This window comes from Chenopodium album, chromosome 19, assembly GCF_948465745.1.
Source record: "Chenopodium album chromosome 19, dcCheAlbu1.1, whole genome shotgun sequence".
NCBI lineage: Eukaryota > Viridiplantae > Streptophyta > Magnoliopsida > Caryophyllales > Amaranthaceae > Chenopodium > Chenopodium album.
In genome coordinates this window covers 6,700,580-6,727,373 of record NC_137852.1, presented here as the reverse complement: position 1 = coordinate 6,727,373, position 26,794 = coordinate 6,700,580, and the positions used below count along the sequence as shown (strand labels likewise).

General features: G+C 35.2%; 2 protein-coding genes across 3 annotated transcripts; one reads left to right on the top strand and one right to left on the bottom strand.

Annotated features, from left to right (window-relative positions):
* Window positions 1-700: 700 nt before the first annotated feature.
* LOC145595565 (large ribosomal subunit protein eL6-like) lies at window positions 701-3,207 on the top strand. Its single transcript, XM_081651979.1, has 4 exons — window positions 701-994; window positions 1,090-1,196; window positions 2,574-2,755; window positions 2,886-3,207. Exons 1-4 carry the CDS (start codon window positions 738-740, stop codon window positions 3,039-3,041), a joined length of 702 nt encoding a protein of 233 aa, XP_081508105.1. The 5' UTR covers window positions 701-737; the 3' UTR covers window positions 3,042-3,207.
* A 2,006-nt stretch (window positions 3,208-5,213) lies between these two features.
* Window positions 5,214-26,794, bottom strand: LOC145595564 (clustered mitochondria protein-like). 2 transcript variants are annotated; one of them, XM_081651977.1, is made up of 30 exons: window positions 26,607-26,794; window positions 26,448-26,518; window positions 25,896-26,171; window positions 24,184-24,245; window positions 23,775-23,964; window positions 22,490-22,630; window positions 22,203-22,359; window positions 21,874-22,067; window positions 21,680-21,781; window positions 19,803-19,938; window positions 19,536-19,664; window positions 18,277-18,673; window positions 17,844-17,948; window positions 17,488-17,606; window positions 16,651-16,759; window positions 16,430-16,561; window positions 13,927-14,055; window positions 13,668-13,838; window positions 13,370-13,456; window positions 10,973-11,107; window positions 10,124-10,270; window positions 9,932-10,000; window positions 8,457-8,615; window positions 7,755-7,811; window positions 7,593-7,633; window positions 7,269-7,388; window positions 6,837-7,146; window positions 6,614-6,721; window positions 6,431-6,502; window positions 5,214-6,036 (listed from the first exon to the last, which is right to left on the bottom strand). In XM_081651977.1, the coding sequence occupies exons 3-30, from the start codon at window positions 26,155-26,157 to the stop codon at window positions 5,605-5,607; spliced, it is 4,272 nt and encodes a 1,423-aa protein (XP_081508103.1). In that variant the 5' UTR covers window positions 26,158-26,171; window positions 26,448-26,518; window positions 26,607-26,794; the 3' UTR covers window positions 5,214-5,604. The 2 variants fall into 2 exon arrangements, with proteins under 2 accessions (XP_081508103.1, XP_081508104.1); XM_081651978.1 differs by having other exon boundaries at window positions 10,124-10,264.

Below are 26,794 nucleotides of genomic sequence, written 5' to 3'. Positions count from 1 at the left end.
GAGGGAAATTAAGAGCTGAACTTAACTGAATTGATTGAAGTTGAACTAAACTGAACTGAACTGAACTGAAATTAAGTAAATGTGAACAGACCCTAAGTTTGAACTAAAACTAAGGCCCCGTTCTTTAGAGCTGCTCTGCTCTGCTCTGCGTTGCTCTGCTCTGCTCTGCTTTGCTCTGCTTCAATCTGCTATGCTTTGCCCTGCTCTGCTCTGCTTAAAATTAATACTTAATATTGAATTATAATAATAATAATAATAATAAATAAATAAATAATATTTAATAATAATGAATATTTAATAATAATAATAAATAATTAATATTTAATAATAATAATAATTAATTAATATTTAATAATAATATTAATATTTAATAATAATAATAATAATTAATTAATATTTAATAATAGTTAATTAATATTATCAATAATAATAATTAATATTTAATAATAATAATAATAATATTTAATAATAATAATTAATATTTAATAATAATAATAATAATATTTAATAATAATAATTAATATTTAATAATAGTATTGCAAGATTTGCAACATTAGCCAACATCATTAGGTCATGCATGTTGATTGTTGAATGATATAAGCCCAGCCCATAAAACAAAGTACTATTTGGAAACCCTAGGGTTTTATACATCAATAGCAGCATCTCAATCCCAAGAATTGGGCAACATTGCAGAAGAACTGTGAAGAGGAGAGAGAAAGAAGCTAAGGCAATTGAAGATGGCGCCGAAGCAGAGGAAACCTCGAGTGACCCGAAACCCAGAATTGGTTAAGGGTGTCGGAAAATTCTCTCGATCCAAAATGTACCACAAGCGTGGTCTTTGGGCTATCAAAGCCAAAAACGGCGGCGTTTTTCCTCGCCATGATCCTAAACCAGCTGAAGCTAAGCCAGTTGAGAAGACCTCAAAGTTCTACCCTGCTGATGATTTGAAGAAGCCATTGATTAACAAACGCAAGCCTAAGCCTGCTAAACTCAGGTTGGTTGTTTTTTGGATTTCGTCTTTTTTTTTTCATGGGATTTGGTTATTATGTTGAATACTTGAATTGGGTTTTTTGTTTTTTTGTTTTTCAGAGCTAGTATTACCCCTGGTACGGTTTTGATCATACTTGCTGGGAGGTTTAAGGGGAAGAGAGTCGTCTTCTTGAAGCAGCTTCCTTCTGGATTGCTACTTGTTACTGGTTCGTTTCCCCGTTTAATTCTGTATTGATCTACATATATAATTGAAACGTCAATGTTGGTAAATAAATAAAATTATTTGGGAGTTTGTGATGGCTCTTTATGTTGCAAATTGTCTGATTGTAATTGTTTTCGAGTAGTTTTGGAAAATTATTGATTTTGGTTGTTTGCTTGCTTGGTAGTTGGTAGTGATCATTTTATGGTTTACATCTTGCATGTTTAACTTAGTACTTAGTTTGTTAACCCCTCTAGATTATTTGAAAGTCTATATTCTATTGTAATCGTTATTTGAAATTCTAATCTAATCAAAGCCAATAGGGTCATTTATATATTTGATTATTATGCCAAGTATAAGTGGATTCTCTTATGTCCTGTAATGCAGCTCATTTTAAAACCTTGATTTCTTTTTAGGCTGCTAATTATGAATTTGGGGTTAAGAAATTAAGGTGTATTGCTTGAGCCTTGAGCGTGTTTCGAATAGTTATGAATTTGGGCTTAAGAAATTAAGGTGTATTGCTTGAGCCTTGAGCATGTTTCTAATAGTCAATTATCTTTCACATCAGACCTGGTGTAGTTGGTGTTTTATGATATGTTCATTTAAGGGAAGCCATAAGTTCCTATGTTATCTAACCTCTGTTTTATTAAAACTTCCAAACATACTAGTACAATTTTTAACAACAAAATCATTAGTTATTTCAGAAAATTTGTCAAAATGGACCTTTTGAAGTGGTGCAGTTGTGACAAAGGACCTTTTATTAAAAAAAAAAAATAGCAAATTACTGAATTAGGACTTTAAACGATTAAGCAAGCGTGTGACATGATTTTTGCCTCTGTTTTGGTCGCTTCTTTTACCTAACTGCCATGCCCACCAACCCATTATCATTTCACTGCCATTCCACTACCATCACCATTTATTTCCCCTCTCAACATTCTCTCTTCTAACTTCTTTCCTTCTACCATTAAAAACCACCCTAAATCTAATAGAATTAATTGAATTTTGGTGAAAACCCTCTTTTCTATATTGAGCTACAAGAATAATGGAGTAGGAATGAGAAATTTGCATGGGTGGCAGTTGGGCAGTGTCAGGTTATTTATTTTGTTAGATTCCCTCTCAATGCTATTTTCCAAATGCCTTTTATATTATCTATTAATTTGCAATAGAAGATAGTTAGTATTAAAGTAGCTTTTGGAAATAAGTCAAACAGAACAAGTTATGTGTTCTACTGTATGTATAGATCATAATAGATGGTAAAAAGAGGTTGTCAATAGTATAAAAGTCCAAATGTTGAAATATTTATGTATGATGTAAGTGGCACGTAACAGCTCTACTATAATGCTTGTATATTGTGTGATTTTCTAATTTTTTTGTAGTGTTACAGGACCTTTCAAAATTAACGGTGTCCCCCTAAGGCGTGTGAACCAGGCTTATGTGATTGCCACCTCGACCAAGGTTGACATTTCTGAAGTTCAGTTGGAGAAGTTTGATGACAAGTACTTTTCTAAGAAGACTGAGAAGAAGAAGAAGAAGGGAGAGGGGGAGTTTTTTGAAGCAGATAAGAAGGTTTGGCTTTCTGCCTCGTGCATCCTCTTGCTCTTGTTTGTTGGAAGTTTACAATCTTGGCATAATGGCTATTGTTTCTCAGCTGATTATGTATTTTCTGACTCTCTTTGTTTTCTGTACTAAAATGTAGGAGGAAAATGTTCTTCCGCAAGAGAAGAAGGATGATCAAAAAACTGTTGATGCCTTGATTGTGAAGTCAGTTGAGGGAGTGCCTGACTTGAAAGCTTACTTAGCTGCAAGATTTTCACTGAAGGCAGGCATGAAGCCACATGAGTTGGTTTTCTAAGTGGGCAATTTTGGACTATTGATTTTGTTTTTTTAATCTGTGTTTTTGTATGCTTGCATATTGGCAGTACTTCCTGTATTCCGTAGTTCTAGTTTGCAGTAGACACATATATTTAGATTATGAAATATATCAAGGGATGTCCTTTGGTCGACCCTTTTCATCTTGATGCCTTTTTCCTTGCAATCAATGAATTTACGACAAAATGTTTAAGAGTAGGGTAACATGAAATGTCTCTGTTTCTGATCTGTGGTACATGTCTGTTTTAGCTCTCCGTTCTTTTATTATACGGTGGGAGGTGAATTGCGTGTTGGCATTCTATCTCTTTGGTGATTTTTTTGCAAGCATTTCATAAACAGGAAATTAAGACTATTTGATTTGCAGGGCATTTTGGTGTGTGGTATTGTGGTTGAGGAAATGTGGATGATATATCTGTTTGGGTATTGAATAATACTCTTCGTAATTTCTCTGTACTCCTTCAAAAAACAATAATTCTGTCTAAAGCCATCAATGTGATAATTATTAAAATGAAGTTTGCCTCTTTTAAGTAGCCCCTTCCAAAGCTGCAGTCACATGACAGTGAAGGAGATGGTATTCATGATTTTTCATTAGGTTGAATTATTTCTGATTAGAAATTCTATATTGATTATTTGAACTAACATACCTTGAAATAATGCCTGTTAAATTCTCGGTTTACCTTAGAATATACTTCCTCTGTTCTTTTTTTACTTGATCAGTGTTTTTTTTATCATGCTTGCCAATGCAAGACCTTAGCGATCAATAACTTTATTTTTCCATGAATAAAAATTATAAAAGTTGTATATTATGATAGTAATTATTGAGACGAATTCAAAATGATCTCATATGAATATATTTTTCCTTACATATCATTCACAAAAGATGGTCAAAGGAGGGGTGATGAATAATATATAAGTCAAAGTGGGTCAAATAAAAAAGAACGGAGAAAGTATAATTTTAGTTGACCTCAACACTTTCTCTTTCACTGGATGAGAAAAAGAAATGATTGCTTATGGGTAACTACTAACAAGTGATATTGTACTAAGTACAAGAGGAGAAATAAATACATAGTATTAAGTAGGGCTGTACACAGTTTGGTCTGGACCGTAATCAAACCAGACCAAACCGCATTTTAGCGGTTTGGTTTGGTTTACGGTTTGGAAAAATATGGTTTGGTTTCGATTTTTGGGGAAAAATGGTTTGCGGTTTGGTTTGGTTTTTCGAAAATTATAAACCAAACCAAACCGTAAACCAATAAACCGCATTTTAATATTTATATAGTTTTTAATTAAATTAAAATAGTTATTATATATTATAAAAAAATTGAAAAAGCAAAAAAAAACATGAAAAATCATTAGAAGACTATATGATCAGTATACTACTATACTCTATACTCATTCTCAAATATCAATACTTAAAATTCAATAGGTCATATAACTCATACTGCTCTTATTGTATTAGCACTTAACACTTGATTAGTTGGTTTGTAGTAAAATTTAATCCCTTTGGGCTAATTATTTAAACTTTATTGTAAATTTATTAATGTTTGACAATTTTTTAGGAAAAAATGTCGTCTCATCATAGACCGCAAACCAAACCGCACCAAACCGCATTATTACGGTTTGGTTTGGTTTGGTTTCAATACTAATATGGTTTGGTTTGGTTTGGAAAATTAACCAAACCGTATTTTGCAGTTTGATTTGGTTTAGACGCAAACCGCACCAAACCAGACCATGTTTACCCCTAGTATCAAGACAGCAGGAAACATAGGAGAGGGTTGTGCTTGTGCATAACAGCTACAATAATTTGTAAAGCTGTAAAACTGTACAGAGCTAAAAAAAATAAAAATGTAAACCCAAATGAGTCCATTCGGACAAAGATAAATTAGAAATTATGGGTAAAATTGAAGTATCTAGTTTATTCATTCATTTTGATACATGATTTAGGATAAATGTATCTATATTTCTGAATTCAGAAATCATCAATGTATAAATAGCTGCTCTAATTTACTCTCATTAGGTAGATTTTTACTCAACATGATTGATTTGGCATTCACGAAAGCATGGCAGTCGGGTTTTAGATAAAGGATTCAGTTCAACACTTGATAATTGTTAGTATAGCATCTGGCAAAACCAAATGAGATATTAATACAATTAATAACTCTATAAAAGTAAACCTTCTATTGTCAGCTATCAGCTCAGCAAATGTCAACTACATAATGAATATATGATGCACCTCTTCAAGTACAATCATAAAAAGTTGGATGAATAGCATGTCAACTCAGCCAAATTTATCAAGGAAACACCAACCTATACTACACTACATCAAAACCCGCCATAAACATAGCAGCGACTATTATTTAAAGAATATGAAACAATAATGAGATCATTATCCTAAGCTTTGTACGATACAAAGCAATGATGCGGCTAATTAACCACAAGGGAAAAAAAAATCTAAGAAAATCGAAGCCTGAGCAGAGTGACAGACGTCTCCATGTTAGCAAGGCAGGAGGTTCTACACTGTCAGACAGGAACAACTCACGTTATGATCAACTTGCACCTTTTGGTTTGTTCTTCTGCTTTTTAGCATCCAATGAACCTAAGCCTTTACCTAGACCGACCGGAGCCTGATTTGGTTGCTCACCTTGAACAATCTTCTCTGTAGGATCTTCAGGTCCAACTGCAGGTGAAATTCCCTTTCTTTGCTTGTTCACTTCTCCACCTTCCTTTGATTCAGGAATCATCCCTGAACTTCTAATATTCAGGAGTTGACTACCAGGTTGAACTGGGGTAACATGAGTACGAGGCAGCTGTCTCCTAGCATCAGCTTTCTTCCTGATTGAAGCTGCAGCACGAGCTGCTCTTTCATCAACTCCCCTTCCCCGAGGTACAGTCTCCCCAATCATAGCTGCATTTAAGGATTTGTTCATGGAAACAGATGAGCTACGAGATCCTCCAGCTGCAGCAGCTGCTTGTAGACCCTGTACCAAATTAGAAAAAGGCATAAAGTCACATGAATAACAGTAAGTAGGTTCACAACGTACAACATCAATCAGGGCTAGCAAAGAGTTGAAAGAAATTTCGAACTTCATAACAAAAACTAAAAAAAAAAAAAAATGTCCTGGCACTACTGAATGACAATTATCTTCATAGTGACAAGCAAAACAAGCACCCAACTGCAATAGGAGGGTAGCAAGTTTTTATCTTGGATATTGCCCCACAACCATGTTCGACAAGAAAAACAAGCCACAAATAAATGGCAAAAGAAAAAGTTTTACATAGTTCTTATCACTGAAAGATACAGTACAAACGTGAAATATGTAGAATGTTGCAAGAAACACTGATAACAGAAAAAATCCAGATCACTCAAAATACCTTCAAAATATCAACAGCTCTTCGAGCAGCAGTTGCATCAAGAGCTTGTCCCTTTTGTTTCTGTGCATTCATCTGTTGGAAAATAACAAGGAGCGGTTACAAACAAAAATAAAAATTATACTAGTACATGCTCAAGTACTAGAGATTAAAAAAAAAAACCTAATACACAATAAATGCATGTACCTGATCCTCGCGCTTCTTAAATGTATTCATCCAGTTTTGTGAGTCACGCGTCCTTGAATCGTCTTCCCCAAGTTGCTTGACAAGTATTTCATACGTCTTCTTTTCATGCTGCCACACCAAAAACCCCTTTTGTGAACTCAGAGAATCTAATCTATGGAAAAATTTCCAGTGCATAATAAAATCTCTAACTTTATTCAGTTGTTCTTTGGGACAAAATGCATACCTGGTGAGAAAGTTTATAGGCACCCATACAATTAAATGCAATAGCAAGAGCATGATAACACACAGCAGTTTGGATATGCTCTTCCCCTAGAAGCCTCTCATTCTTTTTCAGAGCTTCTTGCAGGTATCGAAGAGCGGTATCCATCTTTCCAATATCTTGATACATCATTGCAACATTTATGAAAGTTGCAGCAACATCAGGATGATCAGGTCCAGAGGACAAGCTCAGTAGAAGTAATGCCCTCGACATATGACGTAAAGCAAGCTCAGTTTGGTTAAGTCCATGATAGAAAAGAGCCATGTTGCCATAACTGCAAATACCATGCAAGACAAGCGTGAAAAAAACAAGTAATTTACAAGCCTATAGAACAGATGAAACATTTTAGAAATAGAATTGGCTACAGATATGAGCACTATAAGGCAGAACATATACCTGTGAGCAGTATCAGGATGATCCAAACCAAGGCAACGTTCATTTATAATTAGTTCTTTATGCTGCTGCATTATAGCTCCAGCCATGTCCCCAGCATGATAAAGAACCATTGCAAGGTACCTAGCAAGTAATAATTATAAAGGAGCGAGATCAAATTGGGTTGATATGAATAACATTAAATTGAAATATTAGTGTGAAGTTAATCTCCTATCTCTCTCTCTGTTCACTACCAATTTGTTTCAAGAACCATCCTTGATTTTAGTATCAAACGTTTGGAGAGGGCATATCTTTTATATCTACATAACAGTAAAGTAATTAATATACCTGCAACAGTTTGAAACCTCCCTATGCATTGGACCAGTCACCTACAAGCACAAAGGTAAATAACTTAACTAAAATTTCATTTGACCCAGAAAGCTACAGAGTATTTAAATATTTAAACACACTCGGTCACAAAATACATTCATATCACAGGGAAATTCAAACCTGCTGCAATATAGAAAATGCCTCTGAGAATGCTGTATATGCCTCACCAAGCATACCCTGCAGAGAGTGATGAAGAGTGTCAAAAAAACACCAAATTTTTTTTTCTTGCAACTCCCTACTAAAGATGGACCTCCACATATGAATATACCAAGAAATGTTGACATCAAAGCCAGAGAGAGAAAATCAACAAAGTGCAAAAAGCTGGAAAGGAAGTGAAAAAAAAAACAAACAAATTGTGCTCAACAACAGTTCTTATCTCTGTGAATCGTGATCAGCAAAACAAAGGAAGAGATATCAGATAAAATAGTGTAGCAACTGAGCATCTAAACTATACATAAAAAATCCCAATTTTGTTTTGACAAATCTCAGCCTAGCCCTAAACACGATTAACTACCATTCAACACATAATGAAAAACAAAACATCACCATCTTCAGTGCTTAAAAAAACTTTTGCCATTCAACACATAATGAAAAACAAAGCATCACCATCTAATGCGTAAACAAATAAAGAAATACCCCCTCCGTACCTAAATTAAAAGCCTCTTTCTCTTTATTATGTGAGTAATAAATGCTAGAAAGAGGCTTTGTATTAAGGGACGGAGGGAGTAGTACAGAAAGTTCAGTCAATTAAACATATACCACAACTTCAATATTCAGCACTAGCCTATGAGAGTGCTAAATATGGGAGGAGATTGGACATACTTCTGCCAGCTGGACCTTTCCAGTCTCAACAAGATCCTTGGCTTCTGAGCATACAGGAATTGAATGCTTCACAACTGGCTGGAGATTCAAGATGTCTGATGTTTGAAAAGGTCTTGCATCAGTAAGATCATATTTACGAGCTGCAAGACTTATTCCAACCTGTCAACAAAACCAAATTTTGAGATAAATAAAAGGTAGTAGTAAAGTTTCACTTTCATGCAACCAAGCATACACCAAGTAATAGGCACTCTATCAAGGTGTTTAAGGGAAAAGACAGAAATAAAGTGAAAAGGAAGGCACTAAGGACAAAGGAAATAAGAAAACAGCAAGAATGTAAAGAAACATGAATATTTTGCAGAAACTACGCAAGGAGAAGAACATGTCATATACATTTTACAAAGACAAACCGACAAAACACAATAGCATGTGTCTAGTGCCATACAAGATACATTACAATAACGAGACATATCTAGTGAGAAAGCCTAATTAAAACTTCTTGTCCATCACTAAAATTCTTATCTCCCAATACCTCTTAAAAATTAACTGATAATGAATACAGCAAAAAGCATCAAAATGAAAGCCATAGCAAGTACAATGCAAGCCTGACAGCCCCAAAAAAAAAAATGGAGAGAGAGAGAGAGAGAAAAGGACAAGATAATTACTATTCCCTTGAACCACTTTAGGGGGGGATTACTATTGGGCACCTGAATTTGTACTCTGACATCTTTCAAGCATATATGAAGTTAGACCAGCTACTAAAATCTAAAACCTTTTTAAAACCATAGAATGTGAGATTATTTTATGGATTAACATATAAGTGCGCAACGTTACACAAATACATGTAAATAAAATTAGATGAGAAATGTTATGCATCAGCCTAATAACCTCAAGCCACCAATTCTCTAGACACCAGTTGTCTTTGGAAGCACTGAACATTTAACCGCACCCTACATACGAAGTATAATTTTCCCCATCGGGTTCTTATTCTAATTATTTCCATTATAACTAATGCTTAATTTGAATTACATAACACAGAGCAATACTCTACTATAACTATTGCTATTTTTTTCCCTTTTGGATTGAACACAAGTTCCTGAATAATTACTTAGTTCCTATACAATACAAAATAACAATGTCTCAAGGTTAGGACCAAATATTATTTTGGCTGCAATCTCATATTAAGACAGATCTCACAAAAATCTCTCCAAATATATACGGTGAGTATCCTGTGAAGACCATCTTAATACAAGAACCATGACAACCAAAGGGTACATAATCTAGGTTTCTCTATTTCTCACATCTAATAGTTCTATTAAGCAACAGAACTTTACTTAGCACCATCTATCATGTCAGGTTCATGCTAACATTTTCAGAATTATGACTAACAGGTGAAGTTATAAAAGATTAAGAAAAGATGATTCAGGCAGCTCCCACACACACCCCTCTTTTAATTTGAAAAAAAAAATGTTAATTACCTTATGACAGAGATTGCGAATAACAGATACTAACTTCACGCGATTTCTTGCATCCTCTGGTAGATCAAACTACAAAATAGAGCCTTATATTAGTTGAGGAAAATGCACAAAACTCCCCTCTCCCCCAGTTTGGCAACAGTAATACAATTAAGTATATGAAAGTTTTTTTACAAAATTCTTCCACCTGCATACCTGATATTTGATTTTCGAGAATTCCAAGATATCAGACCATAATCCCTCAGAACTTAAGCCCATGTATAAAGGTGAACATTTTTTTACAAATGACTCGGTTTTTGATCTGTACTTTCCCTTTGCAGACTTCTGATGTCCTCCCTGCTCCTTTAAAAACCAAAATTCAAATTCACATAATCATAACAGAGAATATATATATGCTCAAAACACCTGCTGTGGTGACTGGTGAAGAGCACAACGTACCAAAAACCAATCATCAATGTAAGGAAGGGTAAAAATACATATACTATAACCATAGAGAGATACGTAGAGCAGAAGCAGAGGAAATGTTGGTGTGGAAAGAGGAAGGGAAAGGGAAGGGGGTGCGAGAGAATGATAAAAAGATGCAACAACTTGTTACTTCGTTACAAGGGAATAGTAACATATACTTCCTCTGTTTCTGTTTACTTGACTAACATTCCTAAAATGGAAATGTCACAGTACTTGACCCATACTATATTTGGTAAGCTTTTGGCAGGTAAATTATCTAAATTGCCCTCGTAAAGTGCACATGTGAGCAACTTTTGAGGGCCACAAAACTATAATTTCTCTCTCCTCTCCTTAAATGTTGTGCCCAGGGCTGTGGGTCAAGTAAATAGAAACGGAGGAAGTAGTATTATAAATGTTTTTTTAAAAAAAATTAATTGTCATTTCACAATTCCCTTATTTTTAAGAAATTTTTGTTTACCATATATCATTTCCACAGCCATTTAATAAACACTTCCACAAGTGGGAGCATTTTCTGCATGCATAATCTAGTGAAAGACTTAGAAGTCCTCCCCCCCCCCCCCCCAACCACCCGTTCAATACCTTTTTCTGAGATCGACGCAGCGAATTGCTGTTGCTGTTTTTGTCAGACACTACTTGAGAATTGCCGAAGAAACAGTTAAAAAAATGAGCGACTGAAGGCGCAAGTTCATGATCATCTGTATCTCTCACAATATCCTGTGACACAAAACAATACGCTTTATTAAACAGACGAGAAAAACTGCAGGTTAAGCTAAGTTGTATTTTTGTGGCTAAAGATTAAAGAAATCTAAATATGGGTAGATTAATAAGGGCAAACAGATCTTACATGCAGATCAATATTCTGATTTGTATCACGCCATACAAATGAGTAAACATGCAGATCAATAACTTTATTGGTTTCAGTTGTAAATGAGTAGGTTAAAAAGGTCAAACAAATCTCTCATCACATTTAAGGTAATGAAACTCTATGGAGAGAGAGAGAGAGCAGTGAGATGAACAGTCAACCTCTACTTCATTTCTTTGAATAGTATTTTCCAATTTTATTTGACAGCAGACAAATTGGGGTTAGACTCTGAGCAAGGAAAAAATATGTTGCTGCAGCATGAAAAGTAGGAAGAAAATCTATTAAATAGCAAACTAGCATTTGGACCATCCATGGTCATTACACGGTTATTCATAATCAGTCAACCTTCCCTTATCATTAAATTTTATTCATTACATTGTGATTTATCACATTTTGATTTCTAACGGAAATGTGATATATCATATATGACATGGTTTAGTGGTAAGGCATATATGACACGTGGGCTTCCATTAGAACATTCTTTAACATATAGGATGAGCAGAAAATGAGTACCATGGAAATGCACAAGTGGTGAATTAAAATGAAGTGTTGTCATAATGTACTGGTAAGGGGGTAATGATAGTGGTAGTTGGTGATGCCTGTCTGAAATATAAAGATGTAGAGAGAGAAATGAAAAGTGGGGAAAGGAACATTTCCCATTACGTCAATCATTGTGATGGTTCCCACTTTCTTTCCCTCTTTGGATCCCCCTACACCAAACAGCCCACTCATTTATTGTGATATTTCCACAAACTTCATCTCAAAATAATTGCATGATTTTTAGTATTGCACTATGTATACACTTAATTTTGCCATTCATTTTTACTAATTTATTGAAAATAAATGTAAAATTAAAGTCTTGTTGAACCACTGTCATTGCATGTTTTCGTAATATCAACTTTTCATATTTATTTACTAATGGAAAATTAAATTTTTGCCATCAAAGTGGTGCATTGGCAAGCATGCTCGTCGAAATGTAAAGAAAAATAACTTGAAACCATGAAAGTATTATTAAGCAATCGCTACCTAACTTTGCAGCATACTAAATGCTCTCTTTGTTTTTTGTTTTTTTTTTTTTTTGTTTTGTTTTTTTTTGAAGTGTTACACTTTAGTTGGCACATAGCTTTAGGCATTTTAATTGACTTTAATATAAAAAGAAAGAAGTGAGGTAGTTGGGGTATTTAGATGGAATTAACATTGTGAAAGGGAAAGAAATTATTATAACAAAAAAAAGTAGTGGTGGGTTTTAGTTGGGAACATGAGAGTAGAAAGATATATTATTAAAAAAAAAAAAGTTTGATGCGGATTTTTAATGATTTCCACTAAAATTCCGAACTTACACAGATTGTAGTTTAGACTTTGCACAATTTTGGGATAAAGGAACTAAATCAAAAAGATATGGAAAAATTAAATTAAAGAAAGATCCTATTGTAACAAGGATATGGAGTTATTATTCCTAACAAAGGTTTAACAACAACTAAAATTGGTAGCTTTCTCAGCAAATATCATATGCAATTCTCTTGCTAAAACAATTCATACGAATTGATCAATTATAACTCAAAACTCCTCTCTAATGAAAATTTTACAACCTAAAGCCCTTTATATAAGCAAAATAAACTCTAGAATATTCTAAAATCAAAAGATAAATTAATCTGATCTCTAAACTAAAGCTATCAAAGTAAAAGATAAATAACAACTAAATATTATCTATAATAACCACCCAGAAGATGAATAATATTAAGAAAAGATATAATTTGAATGACTCTTCAACTTATCTTCCAGATATGCATCAAAGTTCTTTGCCAAAAATGGAAGTGTTACACTAAAAAAAATGGCCACTTACAAAAAAAGGAGGGAGTACATGTAATACAGACAGTATCGTGTGACAGTAACAGTAAATATAGGAGAAATCCGAAATATTAAATGAACCAGCACTAAGAAGAGATAAAATGATTTCACGATTGAAAAGAGCCACTTGATTATTTATGACAGCAATAATCTCTACTAGTGTCACAGCAGTTTCATATACTCGGAACAGTATACAAATTTCCCAATTGGACTACCAAAGTCTGCCCTTACTTCAAAACAAGTAGTACAAATTAAACAGAATTTACCTTGAGCAAGTGTTTTGCAGCCCTTACTGCAATCTCATCAGTGCAAAGATCCCAAAGATGTGGCATATGTCTGGTCCCTTCAGCCACCTGATAAATCGATCAGATATGAGTAACTGGAAATCTCCATTGTTCCAATGTTCTATATCTAACACTCACCCCTCTATTGAGAAGAGCAGGCATATGTATCACCAGGTCAAGAAAAGCAACATACCTCTTACCTTTATAACAAATCAATCTGACCCCAACCCGTAGTAATTACCAAAAAAATAAAAAAAATTAACTTCGTACAACAGCAAACCTTTCCAATATATCGAACATTGATTCCATGAGCATGAAGTGCTTCAGTCAACGTCTGACCATCCATAGGTGAAACTTCGAGTGTGCAAAGATCTTGAATGAACTTCGGTAGCACAATATCAGTGAGATAACTGCTAGCTTGCCTCACATTATTTTCATCTGATGCTATCTCCTGAATCAAAACTCATCAATTTTATATATTAATTCAGGCATACAAATGAAAAACACAAAGGTCCAAAACAAGGAGCTAAAACACGCACTTCAGGAGATCCATCCAGCTTAAACTCCGTAAATACATTTGGATTGAAACATATTTGTTCACTTGCTTCAAATTCAGTAGCAGCAGACACAACTTCTTCAGCATCATTACTTGTTTCTTTATTAATATCCTGCAAAAAACAATGCATAGGAAGTTTTGGTTTATAATATGCAATGGAAATTCTTGAGTGAAAAGCTAACAAGAATACAACAATAGCGCTTCTTCAAGTAGCTACACTCATATTAATGAAACACTACCTCTGTTCTTTTATGTGTTACTCACTTACTATAAAGAATGTGAGTGGGTGTTAAGTTAAAGTAAGAAAGAGAATGGAAATAGGTAGGTTTGTGTTAGGAAAAGGAATAAAGTAAGAGAAAGTATGAAAAGGTGTAATTATTGTGGGGTGAAAGGGGTATGCCATGAATAGAATAAAGTAAAGTGAGTAAAATAATAAGAAAAGGGCCTAAACGGAAAGTGGATAGAACAAAAAAGAATGGAGGGAGTACAAAACCATAAGTATCTTAAATTATCTAAATGAAGAATAAATGGGTGAAGTGTAACTGGTAGTTAACAGAAGCATTGACCAAGAAATAAGTACCAGTAAACACTGAGATAGACAGATAGTTGTTCCTACCCCTCCGGATTTCAAGAAACAAAAGGGGAAAAAAAAAGGAAAAGGAAATCCAGCTCAACTAATCAAGTCAGAATAGACCTGATTCTAGAAAAAAAACCACTTGGTAGTACGGTGTATTATCAAGATATTCATTAAAGTCAGAGGCCGTTTGGTTTGCATAGGGTAAACGGAATGGAATGAACAAAGGGAAAGAAAGAGAATGGAATGAAAAACCATTCCTCATACAATGTTGTTTGTTTTACAAAAAAACAGAAGGAAACAAACCACCAATTGAACCACCATACCACCACCACAGAACCACCAATTTCCTTCACTTTGAAACCTTTTCCAGCCACCCCACCACCCAGCCTCACTCGTCGCCCCTCGCCGCACATCCCCCACCCTGAACCGCCCATCCTCTCTCCCCGAAAAGCCCTCCCCCTCCCCTGAAAACATTCACCACCAGCGAAAAACCCTAAAAACCCACGAAAAACCGTGAGGGAAGGGGTTTCTAGGGTTTTTTGTGGGTGGTGAATGTTTTCGGGGGAGAGGGAGGGCTTTTCGGGGAGAGAGGAGGGGCAGCGATTCATGGTGGTCGGTGGAAACGTGCGAGTGTAGGGAGCGGTAGTGGTGGTCGGGAAAGTGAGTTTGAAGGAGGGAGTGGTCAAAGGAGGCTAATCGGAGTTAATGGTTGCTGCCAGTGGCCTTTAATGGTTGCTGCCGCCGACCACCATGAATTGCTGCCGGAGGTTCTGGTTTTCTAGGGTTCAAGGTGATGGCCATGGAAAGGGAATGGAAAAGGCTGGGGGGGGGGGGGGGGGTTGGTTGGGGAATCAGTGTGGAATAAAATTGGGTAAACTCAAAAATAAAAATGGGTAAAGGGAATGAAAAAAAGTGACAAACAAACAACAACAAAGGGAATGGAGCCTATTCATTCCCTTTTCCTTTGATTATTACCCCCAACCAAACGGCCCCTCAATATACAAAAAATTCTTATAAATATCCAAGTTAAAATAACCATTGGTCAAATACCTACAACATTAAGACATCTAATGAACGTAAGGCCTTATAATTCCATTTCCTATCCATTAGACATCCCTGCCACTCTTCCGTGTCCTGTTTCTGTCCTACATTAAAAAACTCTTCACTATTCTTCTTTTTTCCCTCCATTGTTGTGGTTAACTGGTCAATAATAAGATACCATAGTGTCGAAAACTATTCTATTGACTTTTTTTTATGGAAAAAACATGCATATAGTACATGTCTACAGCTGTCACCAGTGGATAAAAAAAGTCGATAATCACCCACATATATACAGCTGCTACTGGCAAAAAGAATTTGTGCAAGTAGGTAGACTGAAGCAGTGAAGCTCTCCTGAGAAATAGGAGGCTCAGAGGCTGAAGCAAAGAAATGTGTGATATACAAAAAGACATCAACATATAGAAATATGGGAAGCTTCTCTCCATGTTATTATCTATTTCTTCTTTTTCGTAGTCAATTTTTGGTTAGTAGGATACAATCAAGTTCTATTGTACTACAAAAGCATAGCATGTCATTCTACTGGACTTCTACAAGCCACTTAATACAGATTGCCAACTAAATTAGTGCCACACATAGTAATTTAAACTATTTATTGCTCCCTCTGTGATTAATTGCAACACATTCCTTATTATCCGTTTCCAATTTAAAGACCAACTATTACATTACTATCTCTCTCTCTCCTTCCACTGTGATAACATGGATAAACAATGATTTACCTAATGACGAGCATAATAATTCACTTATTTGGGTATGTCAAAAATAGTTCAAGCCACATGTTAAGAATATAAAGACAGCAGAAGAAGCAGACAACCAAATAATTGCATATTAATCACTTAGAAGGTGCACATACTTGGCTGCTCAGATCTACAGCAGAAACATCACCAGATTGCAAATCCAACTTAGAACCATCTGACAATTCAGAAGCCGAGCAATCATTTTCCTCAGTTTTTGATTTACAAGTTGGTCTCTTTGCAGCTTCCGCCTATTAATAAGATAAAGATAAACATTAGGAAAACAGTAGAATACACCAACCACTGCAATCTTGTTATGAAAAAATATGCTAAGACTCACTTGACAAAATGCTCTTATAAGTTCAGGCCTCAATATGCAGAAGCGAGAGCCTGCTCCAGTATAATTAGCATCACGAGGAGTAACCCTCATCAGATCCAGAAGGTAATGCCTAAAGTTAAAAAGCAAAAAGAGACAATAAATTATTAAATGAAGCGTACAATCATGGACTTCCTCGCATAAATATTAATAATACAAACATTAATTAAAAAGAAGAAGAGTAAAAGCAGGACAGCCTTCTCCAGCCTGTTAGATTTTAATTGAAATAATGAAAACAAATCAACTTAGCAGCTATTCCTTTCAGGAACACAGAGTCGAGAATACAAGGGACAGCACAGCACTGCCCACACGCAAATTTGCCTCTGAGGAATGCTGGGCTGGGCCAACTTGAATGGTGTGAGCCACATGCGGGGAGCCTTGAACATACGGTTTTTCGGAAATCTAACCGAAAGACCAGCCAGATAGCCAGCGTCCACCCAACTAAAGGGACTCAGAAATTAATATATTGCTAAACTAATCTTCAAAACCACACCAAGCTATGGGCACTTTTGCCAGTAAGGGATCCTATCAAAAGGATAATAAAGCAAGTATGTTGTAGAGTATTATACGTCATCATTTTATCTAAACATTCATCAGTTAGGCATACAGCCTTTGACAAGTCAAATAACTGGATCTCAAATAACAATATATTGCATTTTTAACAGACCAGTCAAAGGGTAGACAGAAATGCTTGAACAGAGTTGAAAATCTAGGTCAAAAGTATTAAAAAGCAGCAAGAGTAAAAATCACGGAGATAACAAAAAAGTGGAAATAAGATTTTCTAGAAATAACAAACATCACCTGTCATCACTACCAACGATACCCTTGCATTCCACGGGTCCAGCTAGTTTATATGAATTTCCAGACTCGTCAAGGACTGTATGCTCCTTTAAATGAAGGAATTTTGCAGCTTCAAGCACCTACAAATGTAAATAATGGATTAGTATATTAGCAAAGACACAGAAAAAGACTTCAAAATATTGCTGGTCAAAAATTATAAGAAAAGGGAGAGGAGAGGTTTAAAAAAAATGGCACTACATCAGAATTTTATAAAATTGTTTGTCTTGGGCATACACCAAATGATTGAATTCACAAATAAGATCTCTGGAAAGATGTAAAGCATGAAAGTCAACTTCATGTGCTTCCTCAATCCTCACCTTAAGATGAAAATCCTCATTCCAGCATATCTTTTTGCCGTTGTCTACAGAACCATATAAAAGAGAGTCTGACTTATCTCCTTGAAGGATGCCAGGCAAAACACTCTGCAAAATGAACAGTTGAACTATGAATATGGACAAAGAAGAAAATGATGCAGCGCATTCATAACTAAAAAGACAAGAGAAGGTCACACATTCTGTTTCTAATACAAAAATACCAGCTATAACCAACCACAAGATATGCACTAACCAAATTGACATAATAGCAAATTCATATGAAATCTCAGGGAAAATGGTTTAAAAGAATGCAGCCCAGGAGTTGCAAATTAGAACCGATCAAGAGATATAACAGTAGGATAATATTACTACATATTGGCTAGCACAGATCTTAGGACCAGAATGATAAAACTAAAATGGATATATTTCACAACACCTGTGCAACCACTCTATGACCTCTATAGTCGATAATAGCCATAGCAAGATTATACAGCCCCGGTACATCAGCTTCCTGGTACGCCTTGGTGCCTTTCAAATCATTATTAGCAGAAGCATATGTAGCTTGCTCACTATCAGCCAATTGAATTTCAGCAGATATATCAGTAGCAACATTTCCAGCACCATTCTTGTCATCTCTCTTCGACGCATTGGCTTCAACCCCGTTGCAAATATCAGCTGCACCATCAGATGATTTATTCAAAGTTTTCCCATTATGATCTTGTCGAATAGCAGTAATATTGGACTTCAAATCAGTATTTTGTATGTGGGTCCGCGGCAGCTGCTCAAGGTCCGCATCAACAGCAAAACTGAAGAATATATTGTTGTGCACATACCTAGTAGAAGAGTAAACATGAGATGATGATACTTAAACCAGTTTGGAAAGCACACATGCAAAGTGTAATAAACATCGAACTAACATAGTTTGTCATGTCAGTAGCATCAGGGAAGGTCCCCCCCCCCCCCCCCCTTCAACATAAATAGTCAAATACAGTGCAGCTGGCAATGACTAATGAGGAAGGGAAAACAGGTACTTGTTAACAGTTCAAAAGGCATGGCAAATGGCCAAACAATTGAATTTAGAGCCTTAAATCGTCTAAAACCTGTAAGAACCACAATTTTAAATATTTGAATTTGAAAAAAGCCAATATGGAATCTAGCATATTGGCCATTGACAAACATACACAAGGACAGAAAACATTTGAATTAATTCATAGATTAAGTCAAGTCTTGAGCAACAAGATATGGTTGGAACTTAATATTACAACAAAAAAAGCAAGAAAGACACAATAGAAATGCACAGTACAAAAATTTTATCAATGCAACAATTGTTAAGTTACTAAGAGGCAGGGCGACACAATTAATCCAAATAAATCAAAATTTTCAGAGCAAAGCACTGACATCATTGCCAACACTCCCTTGCAACAATGTATCAAGATATGTGCGAAAAAAGTGCAGAATTTTTAAAAATTTATCAGTACAACATCTGTTACATTAGTATAGGCACACATATACAATTTAAGCATTCAGAGCAAAGCACAGACATCACTGTCAAAACTCATACCCTCATCTTTAATTAGTTGGTCATCACAAACAGAACAACGAAAGTTTGCATGAAGATGAAGAGCCAGCATGTATTCTGTGAAAGACAAGCAAAAGAGGTAGAAGCCTGTAATATCTATTGTTAATAACACTCACATATGAAAGCATTCAGGATCTGTCGGATTGATTGGAGGTATACATTTATTGATGACTCCAATGGCACCATCTGTAGCCGCATCAACAAAGTCAGAAGTAACTTTATATAGAGCTCTGTCACGTAGAATCCTGAAATGAAATTGCACAATGAATAGTAGTTGCAAAATGGAATAATACTTATACAGTCTAACATGAAAAATAAAATCTAAGTAAACATAAAATTCAGTGCATATATAGCAAGTTAGCAGCAATAAAAAGTTGACGCACCTTTCCTGGGGAGTCGAATGCGGAAATTCTCGACATGATTGCAACTCTTCGTTCCAATCCCTTTGCATGCCAATTAGCTCACTTCCATACGTCAGTGTTAGTGCATTTTCAGCCCTGGCTGCATCACGTTTGTGCTCTGCAGAAAGCAATTTGGAAAAAGTTATTTGAATAGCACAAGAGTAACAAAGAGATTTCAGTACACAAGGAAAAGATGCAATTCTTGTCAATAAATATACATGAGGGAATCTGCATATATTGGGAAGCCATACAGACAGAGAGCGACATAAAAATAACAAGTCCATCAAAAATCAAAGAATACAAAATTAAACAGGTTAGACTGTTAATAAATAACACATCCATGTATCCCATCAAATCAAGCTTTTAATTCTCCTGTACGGGTTCAGAGAAACACTGAGAGCTATCTAAATGTGACCCGATCAAAGGAAAACTCAATCAATCCCGAAGTGACCTAAACACCAATTTGATCCACAGCGACAGTGATTTAAAATGGCTCAACCTTATAGTGACCCAAACCAACTTTATCAAATCCAAACCCACATATTAGATTAGACATCTGTAGATACACACGGCCTACTAGCCCATGCAAGTGGCATACTAGTCGTTAGCAACCCGTTAGACGTCTAGTCAAGGCTCCCAATCACATTGCTATGCTAAGTGTGCTACAAAAAGGCTAAATAAGAGAAGAAGTATGCAAAAGGTTTTCAAAGAATGCTTAAATTACTTTGGAAGAGAGTACAAAGGTTTTAGTTGTGTTGGCTAGCTGTACAAATGAACCATGGTGCCTATTCATAGGCATCCATCCTACCTACATAACCTATGAAAAAAGTTACAAGCTTCCTCAGAAGATTTCACAAACTCACCTCGTAGAGCTTTCTAAGGCATTACACTACTAATGTACACACATAGAATCCCTAGATACATTTAACTATGTACAAGAAGACCCTTTGAGTAATCTAGAATCATCTATGGTAGAGCACTCCACACAAGAACCCTTTAGTGCCTTACAAAGCATGGAAGTATTAACCTTCATGTTGTCTCCAAACTCGTATTTCAGGACCACATCTCAGAAATCCGACAATACCATGATGTTCTTTGTTTATAAAAATGTTCAAATTTATATTTTTCAGTAAACAAATCTTTGTTTACATATAAAATGCAGTTATTCATTAAATCTTGAACCTTTATATTTCAACAAGTTCTCATCTCAAGAAAACCTAATAAATCTTTGTTTACATATAAAATGCAGTTATCCATTAAATCTTGATGTTTTCCCATGGAAGATGAGTTTTTGTCGCTTCCCCTTAATTAAATACTACTTCCGTTTCAATTTATTTGCAACATTTACCAGAAATGAATAAAACAAGTTATTTGCAACAAATTTTTTCTTTCCTTTCTACTAGTCATTTCTATCTATCTTCCTCCTCATCAAAAGCAACTTTATTTTTCTATCTTCATTTACCACTAACAAATAAAGTACCTAGATATTGGTGAAGCAAACAAAATGAAATAGAGGTAGTAAATATTAAATTTATTCATGCTGATAGCAATAAGCATAGAGATCATATACAGTTTATGGCAAATATCACACAAAATAACTGAAGAGGTACTAATCATCGATTGGTAATTTATAAAGATTAAAGTTACAGCAAGAAGACCAACATTAACATAAACCACCATAAAGCATAGAGTGAAGAAAATAAAGGCGCATTTCCTACCACAAACTCGAAAATGATTTCTTCAAAAAAAAAAAAAAAAAAAAAAAAAAAAAACCACAAGAATGACATTCGAGGCAATAAATGATTATATAGTAACAGAGTTGAGGGAAACAATATCAAGTAATACAAGGAATTAATTACCAGGTAAAGGAAATGAACCAAGCCATGAATTTGGAGGCAACAAGGATTGAACATTTTCAAATGGATGTGCAGTGGCTTTCTGCTCCAAAACTTCCCGAAAGGCTTCACGGCACCCAAAAGAACACATTAAGAACGAGGGAAGAGCCATCTTGGAGTTACACTAATTATACTAAACATATGATAGCAAATTCTACCTTTCTTAAACTTTGAGCTAATTCTTTGCAATAGGCCAATAAGAGTAGTTGCTTCAAGAGAAGCTTTGGATGGTCTGGGATCTAATGTGTTCCCGGCACTTGAATTGACATAAAACGTTCTTGTTGTTCCCGTGATGCAAAACTTGCCGCCTTCCAATGTTGTCACGTCCAAATAAAGTAAATCTCCAACGAGCCTAAAATCATCAAATGTAATATGAAAACAAAATGACAACGCCAATTAGGTCAAAGAGGTAGACTACTACAGAGGTTATATTTAAAACTGTACATAGAGCAACAATAACCCATGGTGCAAGAAAATAAAGCTTCACCTTCTATGACTTGGAGGAGGGTTAAAAGATGAGAACACTATACTTTCAACACATTTGATCTCTTTGGAACAAGTAGAGAACAATTTATTCAAAGAACCAGTAATATCCTCCATAAAACCAAAACTATCAAGTTCTCGAACTTCTGCTTTAACTGAATCTGCAAGCATACACAAAAATTAGCTCAAATTGATGGAGCTAGTAAATGATACATTACAATATACTATATATTTTCTGCTACAGGACCCAAAAAAGTAAGAACCTAAAAAAAAAAGGTTTTAAAATCAAACCTTGTGCACCCTCAGAAGCACTAAGTGATGTCTCATGCTGTAGAGCAAGGGAGGTTGAAAGTGATGAATGAAGGTTTGAAAGAGAAAGCAATTCCCTAGTGCGGTGAATATGGGCCCTCACTGACCTGTCATCATAGTAAGCTGCAAAAAGATTGCATGTAACGATCTGGAAACAAAAATTTCTTCAATGCTACAATGAAGCACAAGCATAGGAAGCTACTTCCAAATTTCTGAAGAATACAGGAGATCAGAGGAAAGGCTATACTCGAGCAGAAGTAACCATTACACATTGATCATTTCCTGTCAATTTTCCAATAAAATAGCAGCTAAAAGCCCTTGATAGACCACGAGAAAATAAACTAATTTACTATATTCATATATCCCAAAACAAATCTAAAAAATATCCATTCAGTGCAGAAAGGTTATTCCACATATATTGCACCAGCTCAAAATGGGAAAAGACATCACATTAAGATTTGAAATGGGGTCACAAAGTCAAATGCCTAACAAAATAGTCAACCCAAACTCAAATTTTGTAGCATATTATCATTCACCAGTATTAATTTTGCATGATGTAAATGCCACCAAATGCCGTCATCATACGTAATAGCTTCACGCCTTCACCTTCTTAACAAAATTCCAAATCAAAAGTGAAAACACCCAATGATTCAACCAACCATATGATGGAAACTCAGTAGTTCAGAAAAAGGGGTAACAGTACCCTACCCTAGTGAGCACTGAGCAGCTACAACGTGTCAGTACCAATTGATGCTTTAAACTTTGTTGAGCCGATAAATTGGAATGAAAAAATTGCTTAATTTGGATTTTGAGTTCCCCTAGAAATTACATTAATCCCAAGTAAATGTGAAATGGGTTATGAAGGTGATGAGTTACAAGCCAACAATGAAGATAGTAGGAAAAATTTTAGAGTCCATGGTCTCATACTCTTATACCCATATATAGAGTTCCAGGAAAAATATATATATATATATTTAAGAATTCAGCAAGATAACAGAAAAGGTATATTTTGAAGAAAAAAAATGGATAAGATACATGCACCATATTGCCCTAGAAATATTACAATTCACACACGCAAATATAACTGACGATAAATAAAGATAACAGCATGTAGAAATAGCATTACTTCCTTAAATAGGGAATTAGATAGCACATTTATAAGCAATAAAAGCATATCACTAAGATTATGAGATTTTTCGGGCCCAATAAAATTAATTACTTGTCAAGTTTCCTCATATTCCTAATTTTAAGAAACGAAGAAAACTACCTGCAACCATTTCTAAAGAACAATCACCAGTGGTGATGTCAGCAACTTCAGAAATTTCATTGTAGTCCTCTAGTTGATGAACTGCACTATCTTTAGCATGCAATAACAAATCATAACATGTAAAATAACATGTTTCAGGTGCATCGAGAAGAAATTGCCTCACGTCCATCACAGAATCACCAGGGTTGAGCTGCAAATCCATCAATTAAAAATAAAAAATAAAAATAAAAAAATCAAACACTCTTACTAACCATACATTTCAACAAACAGGAATAGATATGTGAATATGTTCACGAGGATAACAAAAGTTAGAAAATGGATAAGCATACAGGTACATGATATATAGCCACATGTGAAAATACACAAGCACTTCTGTGTTTTTTCACCAAAATTTGAGAGCATAACAAACCTGCAACTCCAGCTTCTCACCACCAAGGGTCTTGACAGAAACGGGATAAAGATGAAGTTCACCTGCACCACATAAAGGATTGATGAAAAGTAGTTGAAGGTAGCTAGAATATTCCCTGAAGAACCAAAATCCATCACAGCATAACTGGACATATATTTGTATAACGCACACATATATGAGTATTGCAGTTGTGTGTACAACTCTGACCATAGTGTTGAGGCAAGAAGGGACCAGCTAATTATCTAACCTAATCCATCTCATAATCCTAACAGTCAAGATCAACATATAGGCATTTCAATTACAGACAGGAAGAATTTTTATTCTTTTTCTTTTTTTTTTTTTTTGAGGGCATTACTTAGAAGTATCATTGTGAGGAGAGAAATTCATGGAGCCAAAGGGTTTCCAGTCGCAGATGCAATTCAAAGTTGAAAAGATTTCCATGTGCGTCATAAGTTCATGTATAACATTCAATAAATGAGTTTAGAACATACTGCCAAGATGGATTAAAGAACTTTAGATCTTGACAATGGTTGCAACTAATTCAGTTTTTCCAAAAAAATGGTGTCAACTGAACACAAGTACATAGGCCCAAAAACAAAATGAAGCTTCAGCTACAAACATTCAGCATAGAAACCATGCTTTAACAAAAATCAATCACCATCTTGCGCCTTACATTCACAATCTTAAACAAACAAAAAAATTGTGAACGAATCAACAAATTGCAACTGTTATCATCACCTAGTAACCAGGAGTACACCAATTTACAGATTTATATTCATATTTATAATTTTTAACTGGAGATGACAGGAGTATTTCCCTTGTGCAGTTATTTGTTGTAGGTCATGAACAACATAGATAGGGGTTAGATTAAAGTTTTTTTTTCAAACAAAAAAAAGTAGCAACCCTTACACCAGGCCCGGCTATGGGGCGGTCCATTGTCAGTTACAACCTTTCTTGCCATTTACCATTCTCCGGGCTCCAGGATTCAACCAACGGTGGAGTATAGATTGTCTATTTTTTCAGCAGTAGTAAAGTTAACGCTTGCAACGGCCAAATATATTAGCATAAAGGTCTGCTACCCGCAATATTCCACAATCTATGTTTTCTTTTTAGTTTATTGCAAAAGTGGAAAAAAATCTTTACAAAAAGCACTCATGTTTACTCCATTTGTTGTTCGATTGTTCAATTATAATCCAGGTAATGTCCATCTAACAAAAAGATACAATAACAATACAATAATCGCCCTTAAAAAATTTATAGGGGCCCAATTTTGTATATAACACATAGCCTCCAAAAGTCCAAATAGTCGGAGCAACCCTGCCTAAGACAACCTTTGATTAGTTCTTTTACAATTTGCAAACACAATCTAAATTATTAAAACAAAGTGGGGGTTAATGAGAGAAGAATAAACCCTAAATGTTCTTTCTCTTGGCATGTCACATCAGCAATCACGTCATACCACATTAAAGACAACCAAGTTCATTACACTTTTGGTAACATACTAATCAAGCAACACAAAGAGGGAAATTATCTCCAATTAATGTCAATCAAACAAATAGATATTTTGAGAAGATCCAAGAGAAAAGATAAAGAATTTCTAAATATTTTTTTCCATCGCAGACTGATAGTGGATTCGGGTGCATTCTAGTAACAATTTTAAAGTCAAATTTCCACTTCAATATACAATGTGGATCATGCTAATGCATCATTACCTTGCTTAGGTGGGTTTGACTCGTTTGAGGATTCTGTCTCCGTAACTGCAGATGGAGTGCTAGTTGACTCCTCGCTTGTAACAACTCCATTAGCTTTACAAACAGCGGTGTCAATGGCATTTGCAGAAGCATCCAATGACACAGGAGGCTGGGAAGAATTATCAGGGGCATGTGATGCCTCCAACGACACAGGAGTCTGGGAAGAATTAGCAGGGGCATGTGATGCCTTCCGGTTCCTCGCTTTATTCGACTTGCCAGCCATAAGTTACCAGTACACTGGACAGTGTTTCCGATAAGAAAACACGATCAAAGCATCAATATCACAAGAATTAAAGCGTTATACTAAACAAAAAAACCTGCAACACATTAACAACCTAATTTGACTCAATCATCAAATCAAATTCTTCTCGTTTATAAAAATGAATTGCAAAATTCTATCATCATTTTAATCATTCAGTAATCAAATTGAATTGAATCGAATCGGATTGAATCAACGATAAACGCTAGATAGTGAAATTGAAATTCGATGATTAAAAAAAAAAGACATCTTACCTCAGAAGCCGCTTAATGAAGCCGCTTCAATGAGAATTCAGACAATACGATTAAAGAACAAAATGTAGACGCTGCAAAATGTATACATAAAAAGATTAAATTTTTCAAATTGAATTCGAGAGAGTTAACAATGAAAGAATAGACAACGATTAAATATACCTAATAAAAATGATTTGAGTATAATTCTGGAATACGCTCAAACCCTATTCTTCAATTTGATCCTCAATTCCACAATTTCAGGTGCAGAAATGAGGATGGAAGAAGACGGCTTGTGTACTCAGAGAGTCAGAATACCTAAGAGGTAAGGCTTCCAAATCAACATATAGGGTTTAGGGTTTTGGTAAAAC